This window comes from Oncorhynchus keta, unplaced genomic scaffold (assembly GCF_023373465.1).
Source record: "Oncorhynchus keta strain PuntledgeMale-10-30-2019 unplaced genomic scaffold, Oket_V2 Un_contig_5685_pilon_pilon, whole genome shotgun sequence".
In the NCBI taxonomy this organism is placed as follows: Eukaryota; Metazoa; Chordata; class Actinopteri; order Salmoniformes; family Salmonidae; genus Oncorhynchus; species Oncorhynchus keta.
In genome coordinates this window covers 97,038-110,527 of record NW_026288440.1, presented here as the reverse complement: position 1 = coordinate 110,527, position 13,490 = coordinate 97,038, and the positions used below count along the sequence as shown (strand labels likewise).

Below are 13,490 nucleotides of genomic sequence, written 5' to 3'. Positions count from 1 at the left end.
GGTGTATCGGCGTGTGTGTGTGTGTGTATGTAGGAAGGGATAATTCAGAAAAAGGTGTTTATATGACTGGGCTTTATCACATAATAACGGATACAGGGCAAATCCTGAGGAACCCTGTCTGAGCTTCCAAGGGCCCATAGAGGGCGATATCGATCGATGATTGATGTAAAACCAAATGGGCCAATAGGTTTGGTCCCTCTCCCCGCCATGCCCCACCCTTCCCCCAATCCAACCAATCCGGCGTCATGCTGAAGGCAGAGTGTAACTGGCATTGGCAAACTCTCATCATATCCTTCTCCATAGGAGGAGACTGCATTCAGCCATGTTCAGATTCAGCAGTAGCTTCACGATGCTATAGTCAACTGTATAGTCAACTGTGACAAGACAACATAAAACTGATCTGAGACCAGGCTGGCAAATGTCCAATACCTTTAGTCTAAAGTCCTAATCCACCAGGGAACGGGAAAAATTATTCAAAGGAAAAAAGAACAGAATTGAAAGAAGAGACATTGTCGTCGTTCTGCTTGACGGCCCAAATGAAGGCACTTTTCACGGCCGAAACCAGATGTTGTTTGGAAACATCATACTGTGTAGAATTAAAATGTACTCCCCAGGGATGGAATTTAAAAACAATGCAACTAAAAGATAATGAAGAAATCATGTAAGGATATGTCTATTTCACATGCTGTATCAAGTCAGTGTCTCTCAAGTCAGTGTCTCTCAAAGGAAATCATGTTTAGTAGCATTACGTCACTGTAAAAACTAACTAACACTTATCAGTCTGTTTCAGTTGTGTATCTTTTAGATTCTTCCACTAATTATATACTGAACAAAAATATAAACGCAACATACAATTTCAGATTTTACTTAGACACATTTTATATAAGGATATCATGAAATTGAAATAAATCTATTAGGCCCTGATCTATGGATTTCACATGACTGGGCAGGGGCGCAGCCATGGGGTGGCCTGGGAGGGCATAGGCCCACCCACTCGTGAACCAGGCCCAGCCAATAAGGATGGGTTTTTCCCCACAAAAGGGCTTTATTACAGACAGAAATGCGTCTCAGTTTCATCAGCTGACCGGGTGGCTGGTCTCAGATGATCCCGCAGGTGAAGAAGCAGGATGTGGAGGTTCTGGGCTGACGTGGTCACACGTGGTCTGGGGTTGTGAGGCCAGTTGGATGTCATGCCAAATTCTCTAAAACGACGTCGGAGGTGGCTTATGGTAGAGAAATTAACATGAAATTATCTGGCAACAGCTCTGGTGGACATTCCTGCAGTCAGCACATCAATTGCATCAAAACTTGAGACATCTGTGGCATTGTGTTATGTGACAAAACTGCACAATTCAGAGTGGCCTTTTGTTGTCCCCAGCACAAGGTGCACCTTTGTAATGACCATGCTGTTTAATCAGCTTCTTGATATGCCACACCTGTCAGGTGGATGGATTATCTTGGCAAAAGTGAAATGCTCACTAACAGGCATGAACAAATTTGTGCACATTTAAGAGAACAAAGCTTTTTGTGAGTATGGAACATTTCTGGGATATTTTATTTCAGCTCATGAAACATTGGCCCAACACTTTGCATGTGTTTATATTTTTGTTTTGTATAGCTTTACATTAAGTATCACTCTGTCATACTTAAACAGACTATCTCCTTCAAGTGGCTTCCCTATAAAACATACAACTTCTTATATCTCACGGCATCTGTGGTTTGAGGATGTGTTTATTTTTGCAAAAGGACTAAACTTGTCAAATATATATGGTGAAATGACTAGCTTCTTCTTCAAAAGGCAAGCCCCTATATGACACATTCTCTTAGCGCCCAGACTAGACAATACACATGTTTACTTCCTCTCCTTTCTACCACCCATCTCTCTCTCTTTCTTTCTCTCCCTCTCTCTCTCCTGGAAGAGTGAGATCACGACCTGACGCCTCTCGGTTCCTGGAAGCTGGGGAGCGCAAGTATGTGAGCTCATTGCTATCGACGACATAATGGTTATCACGCCCACCAGGCGTGCGAGTCAGCACCTGGTTTGTGTGTGTGTGTTTGTGTGTGTGTGTGTCCCCGCTGTGGCCTTTGATCTCAGAACAGAGGTGAAAAACAGTGATTACTGATGTCAACCCCTAAATGTCTCTCTCTCTCTCGCTCACTCCCCTCCATCCCTCCCTCCCTCCCTCTCCTGAATAACACATTAGACCTGTTATTGGAGGGCTGAAGAGTCAGCCAGCCAGACAGTCCTTTCTGACACAGACAAACACAGGGGGCCTAATGGGAGACTCATCATGATAGAGAACCTGAATAGGAGTTAAACACACATCCCTCCTCTCTCTCTCTCTCTCTCTCTCTCTCTCTCTCTCTCTCTCTCTCTCTCTCTCTCTCTCTCTCTCTCTCTCTCTCCCTCTCTCTCCCCCTCTCTCTTTGATAGCCTCTAGATGAAAGGGTTCAGTCTATGTAAATACAGGTCATCTCCATGATCTCCTGCAGTCTCCCAGTGTTATTGTCTCTCCTCTGCTTCCGCTGCTAGCCACCTATTAGCCAACAAATAGGCTGCCAAACAAGTCGTCAGGCTGAGAAACACCGGACTGCCAAGTCAGCCGTGCTCAATTGTAGACGGACAGCAATGATCTAAAAGTGTGTGTGTGTGTGTGTGTGTGTAGTGGTAGTGCAGTATGTGTGTGTAGTGGTAGTGCAGTATGTGTGTGTAGTGGTAGTGCAGTATGTGTGTGTAGTGGTAGTGCAGTATGTGTGTGTAGTGGTAGTGCAGTATGTGTGTGTCGTGGTAGTGCAGTATGTGTGTGTAGTGGTAGTGCAGTATGTGTGTGTAGTGGTAGTGCAGTATGTGTGTGTAGTGGTAGTGCAGTATGTGTGCGGTGCTAGAATGATGATGTTGTTTTGGTATAACACTTTGTAGCTAAGCAGGTCGTCACTCTATTTTATGCTAAGAACGTTTTCTAAGGGTATTTTCTTGACAAACGGGGCTGACATGCAGGGGACAACAACAACCACCAGGACCCAACACAGAGAGGTGGCGGAAGGTAACATCGATAAGCATGAAACACAAGAGAAACAAATAGGTTTTATAACCATAAAACAAAAACACAACATCTGAATCTAAGAATCTAATACAGAAAGAACAATAGACTACACAGTGACAGAGCTGTCCTATGGCTATGGATGGATGGCTCAAAGCCAAGGGAAGAGTTTTTACCTTTTCCAGTCAAAGGAGGGGTGGGATCAAGTGACTAAAAGAACCACTAGAAACCAAGAGAGGGATGGTCGGGTATGAGAGACACAAATGGACAAATGAATGGACAGAGGACCAGTATACCTCTGCCAGGTCTGAGAACTGCTAAATGGATCTATGCTGCGAATGATGGAGGGATGGAGGGATGGATGGCGGAAAAGAAGGAGGGAGAAAGAAACGAGGGAGGAAGGGTGGACAGAGGACAGGTGTACCTCTGCCAGGTCTGAGAACAGGGCTTGACTGGCGCCGCGCCTCAGAACGTCCCAATAGCTCCGGGCCACAAACTGACGACTGTCTTTTTAACCACCTGCAGGAGTTTTTACCAGAAGCACAAACATCGTACAAGAAAAACAGAGGACAACTAAAGGAGGGAAGAGAGGATGAAATGAAGGAACGACCATGATCATTTCTCTCCATCTCGTTTGAAATTGACAATCAATCAAAGGCCAAATGAAAGATTTCATCACAAAATCGGAGGGATTGGCTTAGTGATATGCTAATCGTATAGAAGACGGATCACAGTAACATTTAAATAATGACCAGCCTCACAGTGTTATCGCTATTATAGAAGAATGATTTGTCATCGTATCAAAGAGATTTGATGCAATGACACAATCCAACACTGGATTTCTAGACAACACTTGTGGTCCTTCCCACTTCCTCAGATGAGTAGAGCATGGCGACATCATTTGACTCCATTCCGTTTTGATCCCCTACCACCCATACGTAGAATGTATGCACACATGACTGTAAGTCGCAATTTGGATAAAAGCGTCAACCAACTAAATGGCATATATTATATTATTATTATTATTATTATAGACAGGGGGATTGTTTTAAGACTCTCCTACCTCCCACTTCCCTCAGATGAGTCAGACATTTAACAAGACATCATTTGACTCCATTCCGTTTTCCTTCGCTCCAGTCAACCGACATTGACACAGCACGGTGGCTTGACTATCACTGTTGAATTCACTCAACTAAAGTCGTTGGCCCACCTGTCTAAACCACTCACAATGTGTTGGCCACAGACTGAAGTCTTGTCTCCAACAGAACAGTGATTGGCCCACCTGTCTTGTCTCTCTCTATAGGGGAACACAGTGATTGGCCACCTGTCTTGTCTCTCTCTATAGGGGAACACAGTGATTGGCCCACCTGTCTTGTCTCTCTCTATAGGGGAACACAGTGATTGGCCCACCTGTCTTGTCTCTCTCTATAGGGGAACACAGTGATTGGCCACCTGTCTTGTCTCTCTCTATAGGGGAACACAGTGATTGGCCCACCTGTCTTGTCTCTCTCTATAGGGTGAACCCACCTGTCTTGTCTCTCTCTATAGGGGAACACAGTGATTGGCCCACCTGTCTTGTCCCACCTGTCTTGTCTCTCTCTATAGGGGAACACAGTGATTGGCCCACCTGTCTTGTCTCTCTCTATAGGGGAACACAGTGATTGGCCCACCTGTCTTGTCTCTCTCTATAGGGGAACACAGTGATTGGCCACCTGTCTTGTCTCTCTCTATAGGGGAACACAGTGATTGGCCACCTGTCTTGTCTCTCTCTATAGGGGAACACAGTGATTGGCCACCTGTCTTGTCTCTCTCTATAGGGGAATACAGTGATTGGCCCACCTGTCTTGTCTCTCTCTATAGGGGAATACAGTGATTGGCCCACCTGTCTTGTCTCTCTCTATAGGGGAATACAGTGATTGGCCCACCTGTCTTGTCTCTCTCTATAGGGGAATACAGTGATTGGCCACCTGTCTTGTCTCTGTCTATAGGGGAATACAGGGGCGGCCATTGAACATCACAGGTTGTACTGGCCTGTCGTCCATCGGGTTAGTGACAGGAGGGAGACGTCTGCTCCTCTGTAGGGGGACAGAGAGTGGCCTGGTTCTGGGGCTGTGTTTGAGTATAGACCATTATGCTCCTTCACTCCCCCACAGTGAGTGGAGGGAAATGTGCATTAAGGCTGAGTGAGAGACAGGGATATAGTCTAAACATGACCACGTATACAGCCTATTGATCTGAGAGAGAGTCTTCTATGGGTTAAGCTGGAATCAACACTGACTATCACTGGCTACGTCTCAAATGGCACCCTATTCCCTATACAGTGCATACACTTACTTCATAGTGTGTGCTTACATCAGAAGGACTGTGTTTACTTCATAGTGTGCTTACATCATAAGGACTGTGTTTACTTCATAGGGTTATTACATCATAAGGACTGTGTTTACTTCATAGGGTTATTACATCATAAGGACTGTGTTTACTTCATAGTGTGATTACATCATAAGGACTGTGTTTACTTCATAGGGTTATTACATCATAAGGACTGTGTTTACTTCATAGGGTTATTACATCATAAGGACTGTGTTTACTTCATAGGGTTATTACATCATAAGGACTGTGTTTACTTCATAGGGTTATTACATCATAAGGACTGTGTTTACTTCATAGGGTTATTACATCATAAGGACTGTGTTTATTTCATAATGTGCTTACATCATAAGGACTGTGTTTACTTCATAGGGTTATTACATCATAAGGACTGTGTTTACTTCATAGGGTTATTACATCATAAGGACTGTGTTTACTTCATAGGGTTATTACATCATAAGGACTGTGTTTACTTCATAGGGTTATTACATCATAAGGACTGTGTTTACTTCATAGGGTTATTACATCATAAGGACTGTGTTAACTTCATAGGGTTATTACATCATAAGGACTGTGTTTACTTCATAGGGTTATTACATCACTAGAGTGATCTTATTTGCACAGGGTTCTTACTAGTCTGCTTACTTCATTGAGGGTACTTACATGTAAGGTGCTTACTTCAAAATGTGTGCTCACTCTACTATCCATACTATTTGCCAACCCCCCACCCCCCCCAGTTCATTTTAAGCCAGAGTGTTTCTTAGTCATTCTAAATCAAATCATCCTCTTTTGTTGACGCCCCTCTCTCTGACCCCTAGAATCGTTACTCCTCCACCACCCCTCCACCCCTCCGCAATCAATCACTCAGTCAATATGACAGACAGCCAGAACACAAGGAAGGTCTATTTCAATGGATTTCTATCTATTTTACTCCATTTCTATAGATCTAGATATACAAAGTTTAGATCAGGGACAAAGGTACACAGGTGTGTCCGAAATGGCTCCCTATTCACTAACGCAATACTTTTGGACAATAGTAGTGCACTATATAGGGAATAGGGTGCCATTTTGGGCATGGTTGGGTTGATACATACGCTGTTGATGGGAGCAACCTGATATCCATAGAGCTGCATACTCTTTTACACAGAGAGACGAGGAGGAGGACGACACGGCATGCGGTCAAAAAGGAGGAGGACGAAGAGGAGGAGGAAGAAGAGGAAGAAGAGAAAGGTCACATGTTAGAATAGATGCATGCAAGGAGAGACACTCTGGCTCAAATGCACAACAGGAGTACTGCTACCGTAAACCAACACACTTGTAGCTACACAACATAACACAACGTGCTCTACAGGTATTACTTCTCTATAGGTCATATTTCTACCATAAAGTAAACAAAGCTTGCATCCAAAATGGCACCCTGTTTCCTCGAACGTGACCTACTTTTGACCCAGAGCCCTGGTCAAAAGTAGTGCACCACATATGGAATAGGGTGCCATTTGGGACATCCACTATGTAAAGGATAAAGTGTGTGTTCACAACGTGCCACACTGGTCATACAGCTCCCAAAACAAACCGTCAGATTGCCACAGATAGCACCATATGATTGTATCATTCACATGGCACCTTAACATACACCTACCATTAGCATAACGTTATCCTAACGTTAAAGAGACAGCGTATCTGATTCTGTTATTGAAGGAGCACGGAGGATCAGCGGGCCACATATTAGACCATCTGGGCTGTGTCTGAAATGGCCCCTTGTTCCCAACAGATGTAGGATCTTAATTGCTGAGAATTCTCCTGCACAGCAGGAAGTGCAAACATGTAATTGCATTTGAGTTTTAAAAAGCATTCTGAAGTTTGTAATTTCCACTTTAAAATGTCAGACTTTATTTGGCCAAACAAAAAAGGTATCAACCCCCTACAAAAAAAAATATTTATTATAATCCACATAATAATTCACATTTCCTGTTGATGCAGGATTATTTTCTTGCTGTAGCAAACTAGCTCTAATTAAGATCCTACACCAGTATAAAGCGCACTTATATTGACTATGGGCTCTGGTCAAAATGAGTGCACTGTATAGGGAATAGGGTGCAAAAGTAGTGCACTATATAGAAGGTTGGTTGTTTAGCAGCAAAACCGAGGCGTGTGCAACTATGAGGCAAAATAGACTGGGTTGGCTTAGACTGTTGACAACATGTAAACTATATTTAGTCTCCAATGTTTATTGAAAACATAAATACATTTGCACAATAAGCACTTGATATTTTTGCCATATTAGCATAGACATGACCAGTCAAAACAAGACATGGTATTAATAACAAGATGAAACGAGCTGAAACAAACAACCCACGATTCCCCACATGGCAGCTTGTTGTCATTGTTGCTCGCTATCTGACCGTTCAGAATCATCATTTCATCACCATCATTCATCATTTCCGTGACGTTGTCAGACAACCCGTCTATAGGAAATTGAGTAGGGCACTTTAAAGGGAATACAGATGTAGGATCTTAATTTGATCACACTGTTGCAGGAGAAGTGAAGGAAATGTTAAACTTGTAGTGTATTGTAGTGTTTCCACTTTGAAATGTCCGACCTGATTTTCCCTTACGGAAAATGTATCAACCCCTACAAAAATGGCCATTCAATATAATACACATAATAATTCACATTTTCTGCTGCAGGATTATTTTCCTGCTGTAGCAAACTGGCTCAAATGAAGATCCTACCTCTGTAGGGTGCCATTTAGGACCCAGTCTTTAAACAACATTCCTCAGCTGTGCCCCTCCGAGGAGCCGTCTGGCTAAGTGTGTCTGGTCCCTCTGAAGCTAAAGCCACAGAAACTCCCACAATCCCCTCTCATCCCCTCTTATCTCTCTATCAGATCGTCTTGTTTATGTTGGGCCACATGGGCTGCTTACGGGAGATGTCACCCATCCACAAAACACTGGGAAAGGAGGCCATTTTGGCTCTGCTCGTCTCCCACCGGTCCTGACGCAAGCGAGAGGGATCTTAACTTCAAAGTGAACCGAATGCACTCTCTGTAGTGTGTGTGTGAAGTGTGGGAAAGCACAAGGCGACAAAACAAGTCCTGAACATGCTTGGAGGTTGATGTTTTAATGTCATATTATACTGTAAGAGAAATATCTTTTTTCCTCAAATATGATGTCTTTGACCCCTCAATTCAGTATTGATAACAAGTACAACACATGTGGGCTGTGTCCAAATGCCCGTACCTGCGTTCTAAATAGTAGGCATTTTGGGTATGTGAAAATAGAACATTTTATAGTGTGTGAAATGTTCCAAGTTTTCAATGCCAGGATGTCATACTCATTTTGGCTTTTCACTAGTAGAATTCGCTGCATGCTGTTGAGAGAGATACGTGTCTTTTCAGACCCGCGTGAGTTTGACAACAGCTGATATTCACCTGATAATGAGATAAGGGGGAGGCGCTACCAAAATAAACCCATGGAAGGAAACTACACGGTTGCACATTAGATCTCAGTATAGGTGAGTCTAGTATGTTGATACGTGTCGCTTGACTGCATTCAAGTTTTCAAAGTTTTAACAAAGTAAACAGAACATTATAAATCAGCACACATTTTTAAATGGCTTTTACAGTATTTGTAGTATTAGTACACAGTATGTAGCTCTAGATAAAAAATGTAGTAGGCAAGAAAAAAATTATAAATATTCTGTAGTATTAGTACAGATTTATGATCTATTCTTGGTGTATAATTCTTTGTAAAGACACTTTCAATAGCATAACAGAAACGCAATAAAACAGACATTGTTGTTTGACTTGGGGTGAGAGATACTGTTGGGAGAAGCTGGTCCTGCCGCTTGCTGTGGGGAAATTAGCTAGAACACATGAATGCATGCACACACACACACACACACACACACACACACACACACACACACACACACACACACACACACACACACACACACACACACACACACACACACACACACACACACACACACACACACACACAAATACTCTCTCTCTCCCTCTTGTTTGCTCTTACCAGCTGAGCTGACTTCTCCACATCTCCTTTCCTCCCTTTCTTCTCATTTTTCTTCCTGAAGATCTCCTGCAGCTAGAGAGGAGAGGAGAGGAGAGGAGGGGAGGGGGAGGGGGAGGGAGGGGAGAGGGGGAGAGGGGAGAGGGGAGGGAGAGGGAGAGAGGAGAGGAGGGGAGGGGAGGGGAGGGAGAGGAGAGGAGAGGGAGGGGAGGAGAGGAGAGGAGAGGGGAGGGGAGAGGGGGAGGGGAGGGGGAGGGGAGAAGGAGAGGGGAAAGGAGGAGAGGAGAGGAGAGGGGAGGGGAGGGAGAGAGAGGGAGGGGAGAGGGAGGGGAAAGGAGAGGGGAGGAGGGAGGGGAGAGGAGAGAGGGGGAGGGGAGGGGGGGAGGAGAGGGGAGGGGAGAGGAGAGGGGAGAGGAGGGAGAGGAGAGGAGAGGAGGAGGGGAGGAGGGGAGGGAGGAGAGGGAGGGGAGAGGGGAGGAGGAGAGGGGAGGGGAGGGGGAGAGGGAGGAGAGGGAGGGAGAGGAGAGGAGAGAGAGGAGAGAGATGATGTGTGAGATCAACAGTGTGCAGCAGTTACCTTCTTGACACATAAAACTGTTAAATGCATTATTCAAATCCAATTCTTTATTTATTAAGGGAGCAGTAAGGGCAACTCACCACTAGGAACTCCCTCTTGTCAACCATCTGGTTGCCGTCGGCGTCAAACATGTTGAAGGCGATCTTGAAGCCTGCGTGGGGCTCTGAGGAAGAGGAGGAGGTATGAAGATGACTAATCTCCACACCGTAGGGACTGAATGGACTACTAGATGTCTAGAAAGATGAGTGATCTCAACACCACAGGGACTGGACTCAAGCCATTATGTGTTCTGCTATCAGTGTATCCAGGTGATGGCAAGATCTGTTGTGTGGTCTGTTTTGCTCAAACACATCAATATAATTTGACACAGTTGTCTGTGTTATCATTGTTACCATCCCACATATCTCACTACGTCACTACTGTTGAAATGATATCCATGAATTAATCTTTACCCAGAGGTCACTGGTTTGAATCCGTGAGCCGACGAGGTGAAACATCTGTAGATGTGCCCTTGAGCGAGGCACTTAACCTTAACGGCCCCTTTAAGACGATCTGGATAAGAGCGTCTGCTAAATGTATTTTTATTTGACCTTTGTTTAACTAGGCAAGTCAGTTAAGAACAAATTCTTATTTTCAATGACGGTCTAGGAACAGTGGGTTAACTGCCTGTTCAGGGGCAGAACAACAGATTTGTACCTTGTCAGCTTGGGGGTACAATGTTCATGCATACCTGTTGATCTTTCTCTCTCATCTTGGCAAGTGCTATGTCAATATTACTCCAGCGCTGGGTTACCACGCAAAGTGTGTGTCGCAGCGATGACTGAGATGCCTCATTGCCTCGTTAGACCCTCAGTGAGCAACAACAGCAGAGCAGCACCTCAGAGTGTGGCTGGAGATTTATCTGCACAGACTGTCAACGCCAGTCTCAAGCCTACGTCCCAAATAGCATCCTATTCCCTATGTAGTGCACCACTTTTTTCCCAGGGCCATGGACAGAAGTAGTGCACTATATAGCGAATTGGGTGCCATTTGGGACGCAGGCAAAGCAATATATGCCTCCAAGTGTGTTTTTATTGTAATAATGTTGATGAAGGCCTATATGATGAATACCTACATTTCTAGGAGTTGAAATGTTGGGAGCGCGTTGAGTCTTCATTTACAAAATAACATCTTTCATTGTCACATACACTGGATAGGTACAGTGAAATGTGTTGTTTTACAGGGTGGTGCAACACCCCTGGAGCATATTAGGGTTAAGTGCCTTGCTCAAGGGCACATCAACAGATTTTTCACATAGTCGGCTCGGGTATTCGAACGAGCAACCTTTCGGTTATTGGCCCAATGCTCTAACCGCTAGGCTACCTGCTATGCACCTGTCTCAAAGCCACTCAATTTTCAATGTTGTCGTAACACATGCTTTATCTTATATTGTCTTAAACTTCTTATGGATGGGGGGCAGTGTTGCGTAGCTTGGATGAATAAGTTGCCCAAAGTAAACAGCCTGCTCCTCAGTCTCAGTTGCTAATATATGCATATTATTATTAGTATTGGATAGAAAACACTCTAAAGTTCCAATTGAAATCCCCTTGAGATATTAATGATGTTGCACTTCCTAGGGCTTCCACTAGATGTCAACCGTCTATAGAAATTTGAATGAGACTTCTACTGTGTTGTGGGACTGAATGAGAGCAGAATCTATCAGGTGACTGGCAGTCAGCCATTTTCTGATCACGCGCATTCCTCATGGTATCCACTTGCGTTCCATTGCTCATCAAGACACAAAGGAATACTCCGGTTGGAACTTTATTGAAGCTATATGTTAACATTCTAATGATTGATTCTGTACTTAGTTTGAAATGTTTCTTCGACCTGTAATATAACTTTTTGAAGTTTTTGCCCGACGTAACGCTAACCAGAATGAGCATTTGGATATGTATACCGAACGCGCTAACAAAAGGAGGCATTTGGACATAAATAACGGACATTATCACACAAAACAAACTAACTAACAACTAATGTTTTATCTTATCTTAACTCATGTTTTATCTTATCTTGTCTTAACTCATGTTTTATCTTATCTTGTCTTAACTCGTGTTTTATCTTATCTTGTCTTAACTCGTGTTTTATCTTATCTTGTCTTAACTCATGTTTTATCTTGTCTTAACTCGTGTTTTATCTTATCTTGTCTTAACTCGTGTTTTATCTTATCTTGTCTTAACTCATGTTTTATCTTGTCTTAACTCGTGTTTATCTTATCTTGTCTTAACTCGTGTTTTATCTTATCTTGTCTTAACTCATGTTTTATCTTATCTTGTCTTAACTCATGTTTTATCTTATCTTGTCTTGACTCATGTTTTATCTTATCTTGTCTTAACTCAGGACCTTCTGTGTCTTGGCAGCTTCGTCAGGGTAAGTGTAGATTTGACCACCTACCGTAGTGTAAGGTACAGGAGATTTTGGTATTTTTTCAGGGACTGGAGATCTTGGGTGGGCCGCCCATGTCTGGGACATACTGTAAACTTTAACAGACCAACGCTGGCCTTTAGTAATGATTTGTGTTTAATGTAAGCAGAGGGCACCACCACCCCCTCTTCATGAGAGAGAGAGAGAGGTAGGGCAGAGAGTAGAACATAGAGAGAAAGAGAGTGAGAGAGAGAGAGAGAGAGAGAGAGAGAGAGAGAGAGAGAGAGAGAGAGAGGGAGAGAAGAACATAGAGAGAGAGGGGAAGAAAGAGATAGAAAGAGTATGTGATAGAGAAAAAAGAGAGAGAGTGTAGAGCATAGGGAGACTCACTTGTCAGAATGCAGAGCAGAAAGAGATACTCGGTGTAAGCGATGATGCCTGGAAAGAAAAAGAGAAGAAGGAACATCAAAGGACAGTTGTCAAGATTCATTCTGTTAATGTACAATAAAGCACTCTGTCTCTCTCTCTCTCTCTCTGTCTCTCTCTCTCTCTCTCTCTCTCTCTCTCTCTCTCTCTCTCTCTCTCTCTCTCTCTCTCTCTCTCTCTCTCTCTCTCTCTCTCTCTCTCTCTCTCTCTCTCTCTCTCTCTCTGTCTCTCTCTCTCTCTCTCTCTCTCTCTCTCTCTCTCTCTCCTTCTCGCTCTCCTTCACCAACTCTCAAACAGCTGGTCGGGGTCCTGATTTTTTTCTTTCAAACTCCGGGACACTAGAGGCGGCTTGGCTGAAGGCCAGATTAAAATGTTTACTGATTGTTCAAAGACGGGCCTCCTCTAGATAAATGGAAGGGTAGAACAGACCTTCCTTCCCCTCCTCCCCTCTTCTCCCGGAGAGGAGTAGAGAAGGAGTAATCCCCCCTTTCATGCAGATAACATCTAAAAATGTAAAAAGGTGCCTTTGAGTTGAGCCGCAGGCGGTGTTTTGGCCACACTAGAGCTGCGGGTGTTTTTACACTGCAAGTGAGCGGTGCTGAGACCCAAGACCTAGAACACTGGGTGGTAGAACACACGCA

General features: G+C 43.9%; 1 protein-coding gene and 1 long non-coding RNA gene across 2 annotated transcripts in view; both read right to left on the bottom strand.

Moving 5' to 3' along the window:
- Positions 1 to 13,490, bottom strand: part of LOC127925506 (calcium uptake protein 3, mitochondrial-like) — a gene marked incomplete at its 5' end in the record, with an annotated part of 46,765 nt that overhangs the window by 11,626 nt on the left and 21,649 nt on the right. Inside the window, 4 exon segments of the mRNA XM_052510461.1 lie at positions 6,503 to 6,544; positions 9,447 to 9,518; positions 10,101 to 10,183; positions 12,814 to 12,861. Coding sequence (XP_052366421.1) covers positions 6,503 to 6,544; positions 9,447 to 9,518; positions 10,101 to 10,183; positions 12,814 to 12,861 — 245 coding nt within the window.
- Positions 4,324 to 6,485, bottom strand: LOC127925491 (uncharacterized). Its single transcript, XR_008121101.1, has 3 exons — positions 4,626 to 6,485; positions 4,452 to 4,536; positions 4,324 to 4,408 (listed from the first exon to the last, which is right to left on the bottom strand). It is a non-coding gene; the product is annotated as an uncharacterized LOC127925491 (long non-coding RNA).